Source organism: Rhinoderma darwinii, chromosome 9 (genome assembly GCF_050947455.1).
Source record: "Rhinoderma darwinii isolate aRhiDar2 chromosome 9, aRhiDar2.hap1, whole genome shotgun sequence".
NCBI lineage: Eukaryota > Metazoa > Chordata > Amphibia > Anura > Rhinodermatidae > Rhinoderma > Rhinoderma darwinii.
Window position 1 is genome coordinate 20049034 of NC_134695.1, and position 23177 is coordinate 20072210.

General features: G+C 43.0%; 2 protein-coding genes across 5 annotated transcripts in view; one reads left to right on the plus strand and one right to left on the minus strand.

Moving 5' to 3' along the window:
• The window catches only part of LOC142660639 (tesmin-like), a 244843-nt gene extending 236265 nt beyond the window's left edge, over positions 1-8578 (minus strand). For all 3 annotated transcript variants that reach the window (XM_075837326.1, XM_075837325.1, XM_075837327.1), the window contains exon 1: positions 8436-8578. The gene's annotated coding sequence lies outside the window, so the exon portion shown is untranslated. The remainder of the gene's footprint in view (positions 1-8435) is intronic.
• UBXN1 (UBX domain protein 1) overlaps positions 8546-23177 on the plus strand; it is a 70998-nt gene continuing 56366 nt past the window's right edge. The window contains exons 1-2 of one of the 2 annotated variants that reach the window (XM_075837329.1): positions 8546-8650; positions 16225-16285. In XM_075837329.1, the coding sequence (XP_075693444.1) occupies positions 16227-16285 (59 nt within the window). In that variant the 5' untranslated portion in view covers positions 8546-8650; positions 16225-16226. Of the gene's footprint in view, positions 8651-8818; positions 8842-16224; positions 16286-23177 lie in introns of those variants that run through there. The other variant, XM_075837330.1, reaches the window with a different exon arrangement.

Sequence of the window (23177 nt, forward strand, 5' to 3'; positions counted from 1 at the left end):
AGACAAAGATAGGAGCAGCACTGTGGAAATAAACCAAGATGGTAGGTGCTATGCTTCAAAATAAGAAGTGGCCTCTCCTTATATGATGAACATCCAAAAATAAAGAACAAGGAAGCAGCACTCAAAAAGAAGGAGGAATTTATTCACCAAACAAATGCAACGTTTCACCTCCTCAATGGATGCATTTTTGCTTGAAAATGCCTCCATTGAGGAGGTGAAATGTTGCAATTGTTCGGTGAATAAATTCCTCCTTCTTTTTGAGTACTGCTTCCTTACTCTTTATTTTTGTGTGTATATATATATGCATACATGCCGTGTGTGTATATATATGTACACATGCCTCGTGTGTGTGTGTGTGTGTGTGTGTGTGTGTGTGTGTATATTTGTGTAAAGGATCTGCCAGACACAGCTTCTGTGTCGATGCCCGTGGTTAATCAGTCTGCACCTGCTCCTAGATCTGATAGACTGACTCGATCTGCTACCACTCAGGCTGGTAGGCTCAAGAGTGGGAAAACCTATCACAGCCTGGCCAGACGGTTCTAGCTCCCGCCCTCGGTCTATTTATACCTTCATTTCCTGCTTGTCTTTGCCTGTGATTCTGTCCTGTTTCCTGGCTCTGCTGCTCCTGCTATTATTATTGACCTTGCTTCATTTTGACCCTGGCTTCACTGACTACGCTCCTGCTCTGCGTTTGGTACCTCGTACACTCCTGGTTTGACTCGGCTCGTTCACTACGCCTGTTGCTCACGGTGTTGCCGTGGGCAACTGCCCCATTTCCCTTAGCTTCTGTGTACCCTTGTATGTTTGTCTGTCGTGCACATATTGAGCGTAGGGACCGTCGCCCAGTTGTACACCATCTCCTTGTTGCTGGTCAAGTATAAGGACAAGAGGGATGTCCTTATGTTGACCACAATACACGGTAGCGGCAGCGCCCCTGTCCCTGTCCAAGGTAGCACTACAATGACCCCCAAGCCAGATTGCATCATCGTCTACAATAAGTGCATGGAAGGAGTTGATCTCTCTGATCAAGTACTGAAGCCGTACAGTGCCATGCGTAAAACAAAGATGTGGTACAAAAAGCTGGCCGTGACCATGGTACAGATGGCATTGTATAACGCTTACGTGCTATACCAATGTGCAGGCCGGACCTGGACATTCCTTCAGTTTCAAGAGGCGGTTATCAAGGCCCTTGTATTTGGGAACCAGGAAGGGGAGGGCCCCAGTACTTCTAGAAGTGATGGTCCACGTATTGTACCAGGGCTACACTTTCCTGGCGAAATCCCCTCCACTGGTAAAAAGGGAAGGAGGCAAAAAAGGTGTAAAGTGTGTTACAAAAAGGGGGAGAAGACGAGACACATCTTATAATTGTAAGACCTGCCCCGACAAACCTGGCCTGTGCATAAAGGAGTGCTTCAAAGTTTATCACACATCCATGGATTTTTAATTGAAACATTTTTTTAAATGCTCACTATACCCCTAGATAAATTTCTTGAGGGGTGTAGTTTCCCACATGGAGTCACTCTTGGGGGGATTCCACTGTTTTGGCCACTCAGGTGCTTTGCAAATGTGACATGGCCTCCGCAAACCATTCCAGTCAAATTTGAATTCCAAATGGCGCTCTTTCCCTTCTGAGCCCTACCATGTGTCCAAACAGCCGTTTATGACCACATGTGGGGTACTGTTTTACTCTGGAGAGAATGCTTTACAAATTTTGTATTGTTTTTTCTCCTTTAGTCTTTGTGGGAATGAAAAAAAATTAGCTAAACCTGCATTTTATTGGGAAAAATTTCGATTTTCATTTTAATGTCCTACTTCCAATAATTTCTGCAAAAAACCTGTGGGGTCAAAATGCTCCCTATACCCCTAGATAATTTCCTCAAGGGGTGTAGTTTCCCACATGGAGTCACTCTTGGGGGGTTTCCACTGTTTTGTCCTCCAGGGGCTTTGCAAATGTGACATGGCCTCCGCAAACCATTCCTGCTAAATTTGAGCTTTAAAAGACAAATGGCGCTCTTTCCCTTCTAAGCCCTGCCGTGTGTCCAAACAGCCGTCTATGACCACATGTGGGGTACTGTTTTACTCTAGACAAACTGCTCCACAAATGTGGTGGTGCTTTTTCTCCTTTAGTCCTTTTGGGAATAAAAAAAACGTAGCTAAACCTACGTTTTATTGGAAAAATTGTAGATTTTCATGTCCTACTTCCAATCATTTCTGCTTTAAACTGTGGCGTCAAAATAATTACTTTACACCTAGATAATTTCCTCAAGGGGTGTAGTTTCCAAAATGGGGTCACTTGTGGGGGTTTCCACTGTTTTGTCCCCTCAGGGGCTTTGCAAATGCGACATGGCCTACGCAAACCATTCCTGCTAAATTTGAGATCCAAAAGCCAAATGGCGCTCTTTCCCTTCTAAGCCCTGCCGTGTGTCCAAACAGCCATCTATGACCACATGTGGGGTACTGTTTTACTCGGGAGAGATTGCTTTACAAATTTTGTGGAGCTTTTTCTCCTTTCGCCCTTGTGGAAATTAAAAAAAATTAGCTAGACCTACATTTTATTTGAAAAAAATTTAGATTTTCATTTTCACAGCTTACTTCCAATAATTTCTGCAAAAATCCTGTGGGGTCAAAATGCTCACTTTACCACTAGATAGTTTCCTCAAGGGGTGTAGTTTCCAAAATATGGTCACTTGGGGGGTTTCCACTGTTTTGGCACCGCAAGAGCCCTTCAAACCTGACATGGTGCCTAAAATATATTCTAATAAAAACAAGGCCCCAAAATCCTCTAGGTGCTTTTTTGCTTCTGAGACCGGTGCTTCAGTCCATTAGCACGCTAGGGCCACATGTGGGATATTTCTAAAAACTGCAGAATCTGGGCAATAAATATTGATTTGCATTTTTCTGGTAAAACTTTCTGTATTACCAAAAAAATTTACTAAAAATTAATTTCTGCAAAAAAAACCCCGAAATTTGTACATTTCACCTCTACTTTGCTTTAATTCCTGTGACACGTCTAAAGGGTTAAGAAACTTTCTAAATGCTGTTTTGAATACATTGAGCGGTGCAGTTTTTAAAATGGGGTGACTTATTGGACGTTTCTAATATACAGTGAAGGAAATAAGTATTTGATCCCTTGCTGATTTTGTAAGTTTGCCCACTGTCAAAGTCATGAACAGTCTAGAATTTTTAGGCTAGGTTAATTTTACCAGTGAGAGATAGATTATATATAAAAAAAAAAAAAAAAAAACAGAAAATCACATAGTCAAAGTTATATATATTTATTTGCATTGTGCACAGAGAAATAAGTATTTGATCCCGTTGCCAAACAAGACTTAATACTTGGTGGCAAAACCCTTGTTGGCAAGATAGCAGTCAGATGTTTTTTGTAGTTGATGATGAGGTTTGCACACATGCTAGATGGAATTTTGGCCCACTCCTCTTTGCAGATCATCTGTAAATCATTAAGATTTCGAGGCTGTCGCTTGGCAACTCGGATCTTCAGCTCCCTCCATAAGTTTTCAATGGGATTAAGGTCTGGAGACTGGCTAGGCCACTCCATGACCTTAATGTGCTTCTTTTTGAGCCACTCCTTTGTTGCCTTGGCTGTATGTTTCGGGTCATTGTCGTGCTGTAAGACCCAACCACGAGCCATTTTTAATGTCCTGGTGGAGGGAAGGAGGTTGTCACTCAGGATTTGACGGTACATGGCTTCATCCATTCTCCCATGGATGCGGTGAAGTAGTCCTGTGCCCTTAGCAGAGAAACACCCCCAAAACATAATGTTTCCACCTCCATGCTTGACAGTGGGGACGGTGTTCTTTGGGTCATAGGCAGCATTTCTCTTCCTCCAAACACGGCGAGTTGAGTTAATGCCAAAGAGCTCAATTTTAGTCTCATCTGACCACAGCACCTTCTCCCAATCACTCTCAGAATCATCCAGATGTTAATTTGCAAACTTCAGACGGGCCTGTACATGTGCCTTCTTGAGCAGGGGAACCTTGCGGGCACTGCAGGATTTTAATCCATTACGGCGTAATGTGTTACCAATGGTTTTCTTGGTGACTGTGGTCCCAACTGCCTTCAGATCATTAACAAGTTCCCTCCTGTGTAGTTTTCGGCTGAGCTCTCACCTTCCTCAGGATCAAGGATACCCCACGAGGTGAGATTTTGCATGGAGCCCCAGATCGATGTTGATTGACAGTCATTTTGTATGTCTTCCATTTTCTTACTATTGCAGCAACAGTTGTCTCCTTCTCACCCAGCGTCTTACTTATGGTTTTGTAGCCCATTCCAGCCTTGTGCAGGTCTATGATCTTGTCCCTGACATCCTTAGAAAGCTCTTTGGTCTTGCCCATGTTGTAGAGGTTAGAGTCAGACTGATTAATTGAGTCTGTGGACAGGAGTCTTTTATACAGGTGACCATTTAAGACACCTGTCTTTAATGCAGGCACCAAGTTGATTTGGAGCGTGTAACTGGTCTGGAGGAGGCTGAACTCTTAATGGTTGGTAGGGGATCAAATACTTATTTCTCTGTGCACAATGCATATAAATATATATAATTTTGACTATGTGATTTTCTTTTTTTTTTTTTATATATATAATCTATCTCTCACTGGTAAAATTAACCTAGCCTAAAAATTCTAGACTGTTCATGACTTTGACAGTGGGCAAACTTACAAAATCAACAAGGGATCAAATATTTATTTCCTTCACTGTATAAGGCCCTCAAAATCACTTCACAACTGAACTGGCCCCTGCAAAAATGACCTTTTGAAATTTTCTTGAAAATGTGAGAAATTGCTGCTAAAGTTCAAAGCCATGTAACGTCCTACAAAAATAAAAGGATGTTCAAAAAATGATGCCAAACTAAAGTAGACATATGGGGATGTTAATTAGCATCAATTTTGAGTGGTATAACTGCCTGTCTTACAAGCAGATACATTTAAATTGAGAAAAATGCTAATTTTTGCAATTTTTGGGTTAAATGTTGCTGTTTTTCACGATGAAATACTGAACGTATCGAGCAAAATTTGCCAGTAACATAAAGTCCAATGTGTCACAAGAAAACAATCTCAGAATTGCTAGGATAGGTGAAAGCATTCCGAAGTTATTACCACATAAAGTGAAACATGTCGGATTTGAAAAATGAGACTCTGTCAGGAAGGTCAAAAGTGGCCAAAACGGAAAGGGGCCCTGACACAAGTTTGAACACTGACAGTGTTGTTTCATTTTTGTGTTTGCATTTTGAATACACGTTGCCCTGGTCATTTTACTAGAACTTATAGCTGGGGCAACATGGGGATATTTACTACGCAATTGCCTGTAGCATTATGAGACCTTGCAGAGTATAACAGTAATGTTCAATAATGTATTTGTTTGTTTATACAGTTTTAATTTTTTTGTTTAGTTTTACAAGTTGTTTCTTACTTATGATTTTTATTTTTATTGTGGATGGGGGCGGATGCCATTTCCATTTTCGCCTCAGGAGGCAGAATAGCTAGAATCGGCCCTGCCGCTACTTATGAGGGTCCTATGACTGACACTTGTAGGAACACTTAGTTTAAACTAATAAGGTAAATTTCACTGTCTCTTAGGCCAGGATCACACACACCATTTAGATGCTGTTTTTGTAGCAGTTTTTTTTTATCCAAACACAAAAGAAAATCAGTTTTTTCTATATAACTTTGCTTCCTTTTGGATCTTCTGCCTATGACTCAAAAAACTGACCCAAAATCTGCATCAAAACTGTGTGTGTGTGTGTGTGTTTGATCCTGACCTTATGGGAGAACCAGGGGCGTAGCTAAAGGCTCATGGGCCCAGGTGCAAGAATTCAGCTTGGGCTCCCCAACACCACCAGACCCCTGCCCGTGCCTATGCCCAGCGGCCTTGCCCAACAGCCCCCATGGATGCCCCCGCAATATAATGCCCCCCATTGCTGCCCCCACAGTTTAATGCTCGGCATAGCTACCCCCATATAGTGTAATGCCCCCAATAGCTGCCAACATACAGTATAATGCCCCCCATAGTTGCCCCCATACAGTATAATGTCCCCCATAGCTGCCCCCATACAGTATAATGCCCCCATAGCTGCCCCATACATTATAATGACCCCATAGATGCCCATATACAGTATAATGCCCCTCATAGCTGCCCGAATATGGTATAATGCCCCCTTATATAACTCCATACAGTATAATGCCCCCATAAAGTATAATACTCCCATAGCTGACCCCACACAGTATACTGCCCTCACAGTATAATGCCCCCTTAGCTGCCCCCACACAGTGTAATGCCCCCATAGCTGCCCCCACACAGTATAATGCCCCCAAAGCTGCCCAATACAGTATAATGCCCCCATTGCTGGCCCACACAGTATAATGCCCCGAATAGCTGCCCCTATACAGAATAATGCCCTCGGATTCCTCCACAGTATAATGCCACCATAGCTGTCCCCCCACAGTATAATGCTCCCCATAGCTGCCCCCACACAGTATAATGCCCCCATAGCTGTTCCCCCACAGTATAATGCCCACATATCAGCTCCCCATACAGTATAATGCCCCCATATGTGCATAATAGAAAAATAATAAAATTACTTACCTATCCCCATTCCCACAATGGGTGGAGGAGATCCTTCTCCTCATCTGTGCTGTGTTGTGAGTAACTTGGCGCAGACAGGCGCGATAATGTCACTACATCATGCCTGTCTTCGTTGAGCCGCTAATGGTTAATGGCCATCAGCTCCTTGCTCCAGCATCGAAGTCAACTGTTTTTGCATCCAGAGGACGCAGATACAGTTGGAGCCAAGACCTTGGTGAGTGGCTCGCGACCCCCCAGAGGTCTTCACACGACCCACAGTTTGTAAAGTATTGTATTGTACAGCTTGCGGTGAAGAGAGGAGTGGGGGGCCTGTTTTTTAAAGGCCCCCTCTCCTCTTTCCCCTGCAAACACAAACAGTAAAATACATATATATTACAGACCCCCTCTGCGGCCCCTCTGAGTCTTCCAGGATTTTCCACACCGGCTCTTCCACACTGGCTGGAACGCCCCTCATATGACGTCACGGTCACATGGTACACTGAGTGTACCATGTGTCCGTGACATCAAACGAGCCCGGCCCATTACCAGGACGTGCTCACGTCACGGCGCAGAGGATTTATTAAATCATTAGCGCGCTGTGTAGCAATGGGGGCCTAGGGCTTAAGGGCCCGGTCACAACTGCGACCACAGCGACCCCTATAGCTACGCCACTGGGGAGAACTGAAGGTCACATTCACTTGGACTTTTTATATTTTTGCAATGTATAGCCGTGGAGCTTCCTGGTGCACCATTACGATACATTTGACCATACCTTGTTACATTTATATTTACCAATAAAATATAACAATATATTTTTAAGGACTCATTTAGACGAGCGTGATTCCCGTACGTCTACTGTGCGTTAAAACAACGTGCAGCACACGGACCCATTGATTTCAATGGGACTATTCACTGATGCGTTAGCTTTCAAACAGCAAGTGTCCGTTGCGTGAAACTCACTGCATGTCCTATATTGGACCTATATTGATTTTTCGTGCACCTAGTCGACCATTAAAATCAATGGGTGCGTGAATACCATGCACGGCAGGCACATGGACACACGTCTGTGTTATATCTGTGTTTCACGCATCAATTACATTAAAAAAAAAGTGCTTGCGAGTGGGTGAAAAACACATGATGTTCAAAACGCAACGCACACACAGATTTAGGCCTTATTTACACGAGCGTGTTAAACGTCCGTGAGACGAACGTTGAAACAGCGGCCGTCCCACGGACCTATGTAATTCAATGTGGCCGTTCACACAGCCGTTGTTTCAACGGACTGTGTGAAGGGTCCGTGGGAAAATAGGACATGTCCGTTCTTTTTCACGCATCACTCCATAGACTCTCATCTATGGGAGATGCGAGACATCGCGTCCCGCAGCGCCGAGCACGGATGCACCTCGGCCGTGAAAAACGGTCGTTTTTCACGTCCTACGTGCATTGTGTAAATAAGGCCTTACGCGCATTTTTTACGCACGTAAATCTGTCCCTCACATGTGAATGTAGCCCCATGAGCGTGTATCACGTCCGTGTGACATCCGTTAAAGCAACGGTCGTCACATGGACTCATGTATTTCAATGGGGCTGTTCACACGACCGTTGTTTCAACGGAGCTGCGTCACGCATCTCTCCATAGACTCTAGTATGTGGGAGATCCGTGACAACTCGTATTGCATGGGTGCACCTCGGACGTGAAAAATGTCCGTTGGTCACGTTCGAGGTTGCCGACGCTCGTCCGAATGTCTAGCTTTTGTACCTCTGGTCATAGAGATTTTTGTGGACTGCATTCAATGCTTACCAGTATTGTCTAAAATAAAAATGACTGACAAGAAGAAGTTGCTATAAAATCATCTAACCTGCCAGTAACACAGGCTCTTATTCTGCCTTCACTAGAAGAAAAACAGTAAACACTGGCGTTGCTAAGCAGCGGTTTGAAGCCTGCCCGACGTACGCACCACTTTACGCATTACGCAATCATCGAGTGAATGTCCCTTTTCGGCTTCCGTACAGTGGACGCTATCATCCACGCCCCTCTCCGGGTGCAACATCACGTGGTTTCAAGAAGCCGACGGTAAGTGAAATCACGTGACGTCACTAACATCTATCTCTTTCTATATCTATATATTGGCGTTTATCTCGTTATTCTATTGGGGAAGGCAGTGCTGCCGCGGTTATATAATGCCGCAGTGGTCGTGTGCTCTCATTCATATGATAACCAGTGCATTGTCTGGTGACTTGACTGAGCTTTGTTTTCATAACAATGTATATTTCTATACAGAGCGGCATTTACATAATACAGCATTTCCGTTATAGGCATGAGTTAACCCTTTATGTGCTGAGCTATGTGAGCAGTAGGAGGAGGTGGCTCATCTATGTGTAAGATGGTCATAGACTTTAGATTTTAGTCAGCAGATCCTGGCAATGTCTTTAGAGGCCTTCATTATCTGCTGTCCTTCTAATCTATACATAACAGATATCTAATGTATATGACCAGATTAGATATTGTTGGCAGTCTGATCTGCATGGGGACAGTTGGACTGTACACCCCCTACGTCTGCTGTAGGGGGAAATAACCCCCCCCCAGAAGAAGTGCCTGACTACTGCTTACTCCCTATTGAAAGAAACATGCATGTTTATCTGTGGTTAATATTTAGATTATTAGATTGTGGTTTGTAGCCATATAATTCAGCACCAAGTATAAAAACTAGGGTAAAAATAGATCATCCCTGGACATTTACAGCTTACCACATGTCCTACTGCTGAACAGATGTTTGGGGAGGCCATTCAAGGGTGCACACTGTATACTAAGCACTAAGGACCTTTCAGCTGGCAAAGACGGATCAAGCAGTGTGTACTAAGGCCTTATTTACACAATGCAGATTTTCAATAGGTTTCTAAGACAAAAGCAAGAACCTAAACAGAAGAAATACACACAGTCGAGTCCCATTTTTATGACCACCTCCTAGTTTCGATGTTGGCAGCGCGTAGCCCATGAAGGAAGTGATGTGTGTTGAGCTGGCATGGTGTGCAATGGGCGGTCTGAACACATATCACTCGTTGCCATGAGTAAAAGGGATGATTATTGGCTTTTGGGCCAAGGGTGGCAGTATAAATAGCGCAGTTTGTGAACTGTTCGCGTGCTGCTGTGGTGAGAGACTATCGTGAGTGGACAAAGCGCACCATTGGGAATAACCGACGTGGAAACTGCGGAACACAACGTGTCGTTGATGTGAGTGGTGAAAGGCGGCTACGAAGGTGCGCGAGGGCCGAGCGACACGCTGCAGTGGAGCAGCTCGCCGTGAAAATCAACCAGGGGTCTACCGGACGTGTGTCTAAAACAATAGTTCAGCGAACCCGACTGCATATGAGGCTCCAAAGCAGACGGATGGTCACTGCTCATATTCTAACAAAGGCGCATCGGAAAAAAAGGCTTCAATTTGCACGGCAGTATCGGAATAGGACCACCAAAGGGTTGCCTTCTTTGTTGAGTCGCGTTTTCTGCTTCATCAAACGGATGGACGCTGGCGAGTCAGGCGAGAAACATCAGAGAACAAACACTCTGCAACCATTGCTGGAAGAACACAAGCTGGTAGCGGCAGCGTTCTAGTCTGGGGAATTTTTTCATGGCATTCTCTGGGCCAGTCATCCATGTGGAAGGCACTCTGAACAGATTTGGGTCTGAATCCATCGTTGCAGATCTCGTCCACCCATACATGCTGTTTGTCTTCCCTGGGACAGATGGAATCTTCCAGCAAGACAATGTGACACGTCAAACGGCTAGAAATGTCAGACAGTGGTTGGAAGAGAACGACCAGGACTTCCAAGTACTTCCCTGACCCCCTAATTTGCCAGACTTGAACCCAATTGAGCATCTGTGGGACCACCTCGATCATCTTGTTCTCCATACAGCCGCCAGCAAATGTGGGAGACACTGCAGTCAGCATGGATCCAGATACCCGAGGCAACCGATCAACATGTTATTGAGTCACTCCCAGCCCGTCTAGCTGCTGTCCGTGCTGCACGCGGCGGTTACTCTGGATATTAGCTGGTGGTCATAATAATGTGACTCGACTGTTTATAAAGGAAGGCCTTAACCCCTTCACGCAATATTACGTAATTGTCGTGATAAGGGTTAGGTATGAATGGGAAGTATGGAGCGTGCTCACGGGCAGTCGAAACCGCAGCATCTAAAGTGTTAGAATCAGGCATCTGGTATCGCCACATCAGTAAAAGTCCGAACTATCGCAATATAGCATTGTTCAACCCGCTCGGTAAATGCCGTAAAAAAATATATATATATATAATACACGCAAATTGCTGGTTTTTGGTCACTTTAGCGCTCCAAATTTTTTTAATAAAAAGTGATCAAAGAGTCGCATATACCACAAAATGGTATCGGTGAAAACTACAGCTCGCCCTGCAAAATGTAAGCCCTCACATCGCTAAATTGATGGGAAAATGAAAAAGTTCTGGCTCTCAGAACATGGTGACATAACATTTTTTTAATTTAGCAAATAGTTTTATTTTTTTAAAAGTGGTAAAACATAAAACAAAACATATAAATTTGGTATTGCCGTAATCGTATCAACCTATAGAATAAGGTGGATATGTAGTTTTTACCGCCCGATGGATGCCGTAAAAACAAAACCCCCCAAAAAATGGCGTAATCACTGTTTTTTGCCCCTTTCACCCCACAAATATTTTTTTTTCAGCTTCCCAGTACATTATGTGGTACAATAAATGGTGCCATGAAAAACGACAACTTGTCCCGCGAAAACCAAGCCCTCATATGGCTATATAGATGAAAAAATAAAACAATTATAGCTTTTGGAAAGTGGGGAGGAAAAAACAAAAGTGAAAATCCGGAAAATGGCTGAGGAGGGAAGGGGTTAAAGTGTCTTATTTTCTGAATCCAATTCTGGATTTGGCTTAAAAAAATGCATGCAAAATCTACATGAAATCTGCACTGTGTGAACAAGGCCTAATATTGTTCATGTATAAGCTGACCATATAGACACATCTGGTGGTGCTTATCTGGGGAAACACTTAGATAGGATGGGTTGAAATCCAGTCTGTTTAATCCTTGTTTTCCGTTACAGCAGACATTGGGGTGCTGTCTGCTGCTCACCACAGACATGAGGTTAATATCAGGACCCGCTAGCACAAAACTCCTCTGGCTAGCTGCATAGTAAAGCCAAAATCACGCACGCAGTTTTTGTGGCAGTTTATGGTTCATTTTTGTGAGCCAAAGCCAGGAGTGGATCAAAAAGGGTGGAAAGGTATAAAGAAAAGACTGAGGCATCGCCTTTCTTTTGTGTCCACTCTTTTGTTTCGCTTAGAAAACTGAGGCAAAAACTGCTTCAAATCTGTGTGTGATCCTGGCCTAACGCTTTGTACAGCAGTCCCCTCATGTCTCCAGTCTCGTTTTTTATGAAAAAAAAAACCTAAACACTGGGTGACCGTGAAGGACAGGTAAGCTATTAACCCCTTGGAGACACAGCCAATTTGAGTTTTTTCATTTTTGTTTTTTCCTCCCCGCCTTCCAAAAGCCATAACTTCTTTGGTTTTTTTTGTCGACATAGCTGTATGAAAGCTGTTTTTTTGTGGGACAAGTTGTAGTTTGTAATGGCACCATTTATTGTTCTGTGTATTGTACTGGGAAGCTGAAAAAAAATATTTGTGGGGTGAAGTGGGAAAAAACAGCGATTCCGCCATTTTTTTTTTTTTTTACATCGTTCAGCAGGCTGTAAAAACTACACGTGCATCTTATTGTACAGGTTGATACAATTGTGGCAATACCAAATGTATATGTTATGTTTTACCACTTTTTTTGAAAAAAAATATTTGCTAAAAAAAAAAATATTTTCTGTGTTCTAAGAGACATAAATGTTTTATTTTTCCGTCAAATTAGCGATGTGAGGGCTTCGTTTTTGCGAGGCGAGCTGTAGTTTTCACCGATCCTATTTTGGGGTATATGCGACATTTGATTCTAACCATTTAAATGCCGTGGTCACAATTGACCACGGCATTTAAGGTGTTAAACGGGCGGAATCAGAGTGAACTTTGATTCTGCCCGCTGGAGTGAGGTGTCGGCTGTATAAGACAGCCGTCACCCACCGACTATGGAGCGCGCTCCATTCTTCCCCTTGGCGACGGCAACGTAATAGTACGTGGCATGTCGCCAAGCAGTTAAGGGATTATTTTATATTTGTTTTTAACACATTTTTAGATGGATCAAAAATCACAACAGGAAATGGAGGGTAAAAACCTACTATGAACAAATCTTTAAAGGGTTTGTACAGGATCAGGCCCCATGCACACGACCGTAATTTTGATCACAGATTCGTAATTCGGGATCAAAATACTGATCCATTCATTATTATGGCCTATGGACACCTTAACGTATATTTACGGGATTGTGTCCTATTTTTTTAATTTATGGACCGTGCTCCTATACTTTATAATGGGAGTACGGCCCACAAATGCGGGTGACAGTCTGTGCCCGTCATCATGGGGTCTTAGAAAAACATGTTCCAGAAAAACATCTGTCGATTGGTATAGCAGACATGCTCCATTGAAGTGCATGGTGCTGAGCTGTATACTAGACACAACCCATGGACAAGTGTGGTGCTTTTTCTGGACGAAGCCATTTTTTTCTAATCCTGTACACCCCTTTTACATTGTGTCATAGATGCATATAAGATTTTGGGGATCCTTCAGCACAATTCTCATGTCTATGGTGACCGGTACACGGCCCACCCTGAAGTCTATCCTCTCATCCTATTTTTTTCACTGAGATAAGCGTTGACAGATGTGACTGCTTATCCCTACATTGACCATAGAAAAACCACACACATCCGTCTGACCCAAATTGACATTTCTATGGTCCACTTAAAGAGGCTCTGTCTCCACATTATAAGTGGCCTATGTACATAATGTGATCGGCGCCGTAATGTAGATTACAGCAGTGTTTTTTTATTTAGAAAAACAATCTATTTTCACCAAGTTATGACCTATTTTAGCTTTATGCTAATGACTTTCTTAATGCCTTTTGACCAAGTGGGCGTTGTTGAGAGAAGTGTATGACGCTGACCAATCAGTGACCAATCAGCGTCATACACTTCTATTAATTCATTTACTCGGCACATAGTGATCCTGTCACACATTAATGTTACTGAAGTGTCTTGACAGTGAATAGACATCACCTCCAGCCAGGACGGGATGTCTATTCACAATCCCGACACTTCGGTAACGTTTGTGTGTGACTTACTCACACGGCACATCGAGATCATGCTGTGCTGTCATTTACAGCGAGATCTCGTGAGATTACGCTTGCTGTGCTGTAATTCCCACACAAACGTTACCGAAGTGTCGGGATTGGGAATAGACATCCCATCCTGGTTGGACGTGATGTCTATTTACTGTCAAGACACTTCAGTAATGTTAATGTGTGTGTATTGTCTATTAAGAAAGTCATTAGAATAAAGCTAAACTAGTTCATAACTTGGTGAAAATAGATCGTTTTTCTAAATAATAAAACACTGCTGTTATCTACATTACAGCGCCTACCACATTATGCAGGAGATAGGGCACTTATAATGTGATGACAGAGCCTCTTTAAGGAGATGGGCGCTGTAATGTAGGTGACAGCAGTGCTTTTTATTTCGAAAAACGATCTATTTGAAACCACTTTATGAGTGATTTTTCGCTTTATGCTAATGAGTTTCTTAATGCCCAAGTGGGCGTGTTTTACTTTAGACCAAGTGGGCGTTGTACAGAGGAGTGTATGACGCTGACCAATCAGGGTCATACACTTCTCTCCATTCATTTACACTGCAATAGCGATATAGTTATATCGCTAGTGCATTCACTTACACAAACACTAACATTACTGTAATGTCCTGATAATGAATATACATCACTACCAGCCTGGATGTTATGTTTATTCAGAATCCTGACACTTCTGAATCTTTTCTGTGAGATTCCTGCAAGACAAGCGTAACCTCGTTTGAAATGACAGGTTATATCGTAATCTCGCGATATTATGCTTGCCTTGTTGGAATCTCACAGAAAAGATTCAGAAGTGTCAGGATTCTGAATAAACATCACATCCAGGCTGGTAGTGATGTATATTCATTATCAGGACACTGCAGTAATGTTAGTGTTTGTGTAAGTGACTGCACTAGCGATATACCGTGTTTCCCCGATAGTAAGACACCCCCGATTGTAAGACGTATCGGGGGTTTCAGGGGGGTCGGCTAATATAAGCCGTACCCCGAAAGTAAGACATATGTCTTACTTTCGGGGAAACACGGGGGTATTGCCGCCTCCTGCCCACTTCCACTCCCACTTAACGCCGAAGGACGGATATATCCGTCCTCAGCAGCTGCTAGTTCGCGCAGGAGGATGGATATATCCGTCCTGTGATGGCGCGGGTACTGAGACTGTACCCACGCGATCAGCGGCAGGAGCACGGCTGTTATACACAGCCTGGCTCCTGCTGCAACTGCCGGAATCGAAGCGCGCGCCGATTCCGGCAGTTTAACCCATTAAATGCCGCTGTCAATAGTGACAGCGGCATTTAATGTGTTTGACAGAGGGGGGAGCTCCCTCTGTCACCCGATCGGCGCCCCCGCAAACAAATCGCGGGTCGCCGTCGGGTTTCCATGACAGCCGGGGGTCTAACAAAGACCCCCAGGTCTGCCTTCAGCATCTGCCTGTTAGGCGATGCCGGAGGCATGACCTAATAGGTTGCCTGTCAGTTTTACACTGACAGGCAATAATGCTTCGGTATACTAAGTATACCAAAGCATTATATATGCGATCGGCACATCGCATAGTGAAGTCCCCTGGTGGGACTAAAAAAAAAAATGTAAAACAGTTAAATAAAGTTTGTGAAAAAAAAATAAATAAATTTTTTGCCAATATAAGACATACCCCGAAAGTAAGACATAGTGGGGCTTTTGGGGATAAAAAGAAAGTAAGACACTGTCTTACTTTCGGGGAAACACGGTAACTATATCTCTAGTGCAGTGTAAATGAATGGAGAGAAGTGTATGACGCTGATTGGTCAGCATCATACACTCTGTACAACGCCCACTTGGTCTAAAGTAAAACACACTCACTTGGGCATTAGGAAACTCATTAGCATAAAGCGAAAAATCACTCATAAAGTTGTTTAAAATAGATCGTTTTTCGAAATAAAAAGCATTACTGTCACCTACATTATAGCGCCCATCTCCTTATATAGAAGATAGGCCACTTATAATGTGGTGACAGAGCCTCTTTAAGTAAAATACTTGGTAATTATCTTTTGACGTGTAATATAGACAGGTCTATAAATCTCACCAATTCCCAAAACAAAGGGCCCCTGGACTCTAATGCACCCGAACCAAGGTTGATGAGATATGTTATTGGATAATTCTGTATAAAGTCTGCTTGAAATGAATGTTGCTCGGTCTCTAGAGTTGTGTTGAATGGTTTCTTTGTTTCCATAATCAATGTCCATCTGATTTTAAAGACCCTAGTGAGGTACTGAGCTTCTGACATATATCTATACGTTTTCTCAGAAGATACATTTAGATAGTATTCCCCTTTAAACATAACTTACACACTGTATCCTCTTGTGTTTTTTTTTATTTCTAGAAATGTCTGAGTGTTCAGCGCTGGAAAGTCTAATAGAGATGGGATTCTCCCGAAGCAGAGCGTAATGTTCTTTTTCATTATCTATATATGTAATGTATGATTTCCATCTGTTGCCTTTAGGCTATGGCTACTTGGCGACTTTGCTCACGACACACGTGTGGCCGCGTTGCGAGCCGCCGGTTCCAGCCACAAAACAGTCGCCAAAAACCCAGTAGGCTCGGATTTCTTGCAACTGTAGTGTTGCAGCAACATGCGGGTAGCGAAGCAGCCACATCGACTTTCATTACCTGTGATTCAGGGAGAAGGCTGTGCAGCGATCTTTGGACGTGCAACGTATGTTGCAATCAAAAATGCCATAAGCCGTAGCCCTATAGGCATTGCTATTGCTCAGAATTAGAAAAACATGGTTTCTTTATTCCAGAAACAGCGTCATTCTTGTTCATGGGTTGTGTCAGCTATTACAGCTCAGCTCCATTGAAGTGAACGGGGCTCAGCTGCAGTACCACACACAATTTGTTTTTGGAAGAAAGCAGCCACGTTTTTCTAATCCTGTATAACCCCTTTGAAGGGGTTTCCCACGTTCTGACAACTGATGACCTATCCACCGGATAGGTCATCAGTATATGATCGGTGCATGTCCGACACGCGGACCCTGCACCGTTCCGCCACTCTGGCTGCCTCCAGGCACCGGATGATATTACCGGAAGCAGATGGCTCCAGTCAAAGAATAGCGGCCGAGCTGCAGCACTGCAGCTTGGCTCCACTTCAAGTAAATAGGAGCCGAGCCGCAGATCTGCCGAATGGCCGGTATGCAGTGGTCGGAGCCATCTGCATCCGGCTCTAACTACTGCATAACGTTCCAAACATCCAGTTCACGGAGGCAGCCGGAGTGGCGGATTGGTGCGGAGTCCAGGTGTCGGACACGTATCGATCATATACTGATGACCTATCCGGTGGATAGGTCATCAGTTGTCAGAAAGTGGAAAACCCCTTTAAGCTTTCAAATACCTCTCCCCTTGATGCATTTATTATTTCAGGGTCAAATTGCCATAAAAGTAGGAATACCACCCCATAAAATAACCCTTTATGTAGGGCCAACATATTGCACATCATATTTATTTGTTTACATCAATCCATTATGAGACCATTTTTATTGGAGACAAGTGATATTTTGTGGTGGTGTAGCCTATAGTTTCTGCCCTATTTGTAATAAAGCTGATGATCCAAGGATTTAAGTAGCATGCCATGCAGCCCTCTTATCCTGGTAAAGCCCGGTTTCCATATATCAGACGTAGTTTCCTTCCAGCGCGGACTTGGCAGGAGGGAAACTAACGCCAGAACTGATCCCGTGGGAGCAGTTCTGGCATCATTTGCACCTGTTTTAACTGGCTCCTCAGGAGGGTAGGCCCAAAAAGGCTAAAGTCCCAGTAGTATAATATGGCTACCCTGTCGTAGGGTCACAGCCCATGCGTCATAGGATGAAATGTAGCCCAGGAACATGTGAGTGGGGAGAGATCCTATAAACATAGCACAGTGGTAAGAATTGAAGGGGGCAAATCACTTATCTTCCTCTACTCTTGTACCCTCGGCATTCATGTGGAGGAAAGGTCTTGAACACTGCTGTCTCCCAGGCTTCTGCTGTACTAGGATAAGGGAAGTTCTCATTCACGAAACGAGTTGGCCCCCCCCCAGTCAGCGGTCCTCTCTGTCAACTCTTTAGTTTATATGGCTGACCACTGCAGCGCATCGATACCCACGGTGTCTCCAAGCAAGTTTGCGGCAGGGAGGTCAGTGCTGCAGGCCATGAATGGCGTATGGCCACCTCTAACTCCAGAGCTATGAGGTAGTTGGCTTCAGTTGCATTGCGGGCTTCATGGCATCTGGGGCATTCACCTGTGTGGCCCTGGCTGGCAGGATGAGTTGTGCTGGTTACTGTTGGTGGACGTATATCTGCAATGTATCCTGACAAGATGGCGGCAAGTCTGATGCTGCACATGGCGTACTACGCCACAGACTCCAGAGCAACAATATATAAAGCTCCTCTTGTGCTGCTGATTATGTTTCATTCAGGACTATTGGCAGCATTGTCCCAAGAGGTAAGATGACTTAGATTTGTTTTCCGATCGTGCAGTATAGTAGAGGAGCTCTTGTAAAGGGCGGCCATCCGTGATCCCCCGCCTCTGGAAGTCCATCATTATTATTTTAAAGTGCCATTAATTCCAGTGCGCTATACATAGGAAAAAAGGGTTTAAGTACACAAATTGAAACAATAAAAACAACAAGTACAATAAACCAGAGCTTAATGAATGACAGATGGGTACAGAAGGAGATAGGATCCTGCCTACGAGGGCTTACAATTCCTAAAGGGAATCTAGAAGAAGACAGAAGGTGAGGGTAGAAGCTGTTTACCTGGTAGTGTAGTAGCTACAGAGTTAGGACTGGAGGTCATGTGTGGGTAGGTATCCGGAGATTTGTTCAGAAATGTAAGGAGGGGACCGGTTGTTAATATTCTGAACTGAATTCGCTGGGCAATGGGTATCCTGTGAAGGGATTGGCAGAGGGAAGCGGCAAAGAGGGAATGCAGAGGTAGATAACCGGGCAGCAGAGTTGAGGGTGGATTGGAGGGGTGCAAGAGCGTTAGATGGGAGGCCACAGGGAAGGAGTTTTCAGTAATCTAGACGCTAAATGATAAAGGCATGTAATAACATTTTTGTTGACTCAAGATTGAGGAAAGGGCAAATTCAAGAAATATTTTTGAGGTTGGGGCAGGAGGTGGTAAGGGGTTGGATTTGTAGTTTGAAAGACAAGACAGAAACAAAGTTTATCCCGAGGCAGTGGACTTGTGAGACTGTGGAAAGTGTGAAGCCAGTAACTGTGATTGATAGTTCTGGTACAAGTGGGAGGAGGAGGAGGATATAGCAGGGACTCTGGATAGCAGAGACATCTGGGCAAGAGGTAAAATTGAGTGTTGTCAGCATAGAATCGGTACTGAAAGCCATGGAATTCTATGAGCTGTCCCAGGTCAAAGTTATAAATCGAGAAGTGTAGGGGTCCCAGGACAGACCTTCGAGGAACACTAACAGAGTGTGGATGAGATTAGGAGGTGGTGTGTGAGTGGGAGAAACTCCATTTTCTTTTGGTAAGGTGTAAGGAGATCTAGGAGAGGGCCAAGTCTGTGATTCCAAGGGACGGGGCAGGTCTAATAATGAGTAATGCTCTGCATTAGTCAGCATTCTGAGTATCACTGTAGCATTTCCAGGATTTTTTGCTAGCCCGGCTCTACCAGGAATACAACAACTGATCGCAAAAAATACACTAAAATGGTATATATAGAAATAGTCGTCTCTCTAGATGTCTTACTTGAAAATATATATTATCCTTATTTATTATTAGAATAAAACCAGCAATGAATATAGGCAAGACCAATATTCTACAGTATACATATAGCTATATAAAAATTAGTTGATGATAATTAAAATTAAAAATGTGTAAAAGGAAATAAATGTATAAAAGAAAGTAACAATGTAGCTTGTTACAAGCTAATTCAAGTGTAGTGACAAATGCGGGAGTAAATGGTTGTTGTATTGACTATGGTTTAGGGGGATATAACTAAAATAGCAGGAATATAGTTAGAAAACAGCTTAACCACGGGGCTCTCGTGGTTAAAATGGACTCTTAATGTAGCTAGTCGTTGACTGCATCAATAGTGATCACACCATAGATTGGAAAGAACCAGTGTGATTTCTAAAGGTGGAACTCCAACCATAAGTGGCATAGTCAGATGGTGATAATGTCACAAACTCCAATATGCTTGACTCCATATAGATGTAATTTAATTCCAATCAAAGTATGATAGTACGCAACTATATGCAACTGTGTTCACTTAAGGTCCCCTCGGCACCCTATGATGTTCTATACAATAACGGTTTTGTATGCACTCACCGATCTCCACATATCCTCTTAATTTACCACTTTGTAGCGTGTATTCCTTACTGGTCGGTAAGATGTATTGGCGCGTGCACCATGTTGTATTGCAAGCGTGCGAATGCTTGTGGTTCCGCAGTTTATTAGTCAATGTACACCTCCTGCTGTAGAGCGCGCTGGTGGAGTGGATCTGTGTTTGAGCTCCAATCTGTGGTGGATCTCAATTGGTGATTTGAACCTTCAGATAAACGGTATCGTAATTGAAACGGCAGTTTGCAATTCACAGTACGGATTATATGAAGATTTATTTTCTTTTATACATTTATCTTTTATCTACATTTTGAGTATTATTTTTATTTTATTTTTTCTTTAGGTATATGTATATTGTAGAATATTGGTCTTGACTATATTCATTGCTAAGTTTCTGATAATAAATAAGTATAATCTATATTTTTAAGTAAGACACCTTGAGAGCCAGTTATTTCTATGTAAACCATTTTTGCTTTGCTCTCTGTGGATAACGGAGGTTTACCAGTGCATTCAACGTCTTTGCAATGATGAGATCTACAGGTGAGCTGCTTAAGAGTGGTTTTTATTTTGAAAAACGATCATTTTTGAGCAAGTTATGAGCAATTTTAGATTTCGTTTCTTAATGCCCAACTGGGCGTGTTTTTACTTTTGACCAAGTGGGTGATGTAAAGAAGTGTATGATGCTGACCAATCAGTGACCAATCAGTGTCCCGCACTTCTCATTGTTCCAGCCCAGCTTTTTCACTGCACAATCTCACTGTGCTGTGGATCATGCTGGGCTGGAACAATGAGAAGTGTATAATGCTGATTGGTCACTGATTGGTCAGCCTCATACACTTCTTTACATCACCCACTTGGTCAAAAGTAAAAACACACCCAGTTGGGCATTAACCCCTTAATGACCAGCCTATTTTAAACCTTAATGACCAAGCCATTTTTTAAGTTTTTCCATCGTCTCATTCCACCAACCTTTTTATTTTTGTGTCGACATAGCTGTATAAGGTCTTGTTTTTTGCGGGACAAGTTGTATTTTTTAATAGCACCATTTTGGGGGACATATTATTTATTGATTAACTTTTATTAACTTTTATTTGGGGGGAAATAGAAAAAAACCTGAAATTTCGCCACTCTTTTTCGCGTCTTAAATCTACGCCGTTTACCGTGTGATATAAATAACACAATAACTTTATTCAGCGGGTTGTTACGATTGCAACGATACCAAATTTGTATAGATTTTGTATGTTTTCCTACTTTTACACAGTAAAAACGCTTTTTTTTCAAAATTATTTGTTTTTGTGTCTCCATATTTGAAGAGCCGTAACGTTTTTATTTTTTCGCCGATGTGGTTGTATGAGGGCTTTTTTTTTGCGGGAAGACTTGTCGTTTTTATTGGTACCAGTCAGTATTCACAGAAAACAGCAATTTTTCCATAGTTTTTTATTTAATTTTTTACGGCGTTAACCGTGCGGGTTAAATAATGTAATAGATTTATAGTCGGGGTCGTTACGGACGCGGCGATACCAAATATGTGTACATTTTTTACTTTATTTTGTTTTTTTAATAGTAAAGCATTTTGTAAGGGGAAAAGCTGGGTTTTTCATTTTTTTTCACATAGTTTTTTTAATTAACTTTATTAAACTTTTTTTTCACTTTTTTACTAGTCCCATTAGGGGACTATAATATGCGATTCTACGATCGCATTTATAATACACTGCAATACTTTTGTATTGCAGTGTATTACTGCCTGTCCGTTTAACACGGACAGGCATCTGCTAGGTCATGCCTGCGGCATGATCTAGCAGACATTCATTACAGGCAGACCTGGGGGCCTTTATTAGGCCCCCGGCTGCCATTAGAGACACAGACACTCGGCGATCTTATCGCCGGGTGTCGGTGGGAGAGAGAGAGAGGGAGCTCCCTCCCTCTCTCCAAAACCACTCAGATGCGGTGCTCGCTATTGTGGACCGCATCTGAGGGGTTAAACGGGTGAGATCGATACTAATATCGATCTCACACGGCAGAGCAGGGACGCTCCCAGCCCTCAGCTGCCTCTAGCAGCTGAGAGCAGGGAGATTTGACAGCTCCCTGCTCTGTTTACTTATTCCGATGCCGCGACGTAAAAAGTCTATGGCATCGGAATAAGGCCCGTTAGTGACCGACGTAGAAACACGATTGGCCGGTCACTAACGGGTTAAGAAACTAAATCTAAAATTGCTCATAACTTGCTCAAAAATGATCGTTTTTCAAAATAAAATCCACTGTTATCTACATTCCAGCGCCGATCAGATTATGTAAGAGATAGGGCACTTATAATCTGGTGACAGAGCCTCTTTAACCGTTTTTTTTCTGGACTAAAATTTGCTTGTAATAAAAATGCTTGTGTTTGTTATGCTCAGTATTTTGAGCAAAGGTTCAATGTAGGACTTTGACTATTATCTATATGGCTCGATGCTACATTAAAGTCTATATAATAGGATCACAGGCAAGTGATCAAATTAACCGTGATTATGTGGCCAAAATATCCCAACTTAAAACTAGGTGGATTGTTTCTGTCACAATACTGCATATGCTACCTCTATGCTACAGCACAGGTAAAGATAAAAGTCAAAAGGAACCAAGTCAACAGATTTACATTAAGTTTACAGTACAGCATTTGTACAATGCCCTGCCAAAGTACCAATAAGTTAGCAACCCCCCCCCCCCCCCAACTATGTCGAATCAATGCACTTCTATAGCTAAGGACGTGGACTGCTGGGGAGTTGGTTATTTCATGCCTCACAATTCCTACTGAATGGTCAAAAGGACTTATAGAGTAGAGGGGCATGTGTGCCCTGTGAGCATGTAGAGTAGAGGGGCATGTGTGCCCTGTGAGCAAGTAGAGCAGAGGGGCATGTGTGCCCTGTGAGAAGCACCTCAGGGTAATTTAACAGGTTCATTTGTGCCTAATAGTTCAACATTATTAGACCCACAGTAAAGGCACCCAGATCATGTGGCATGTT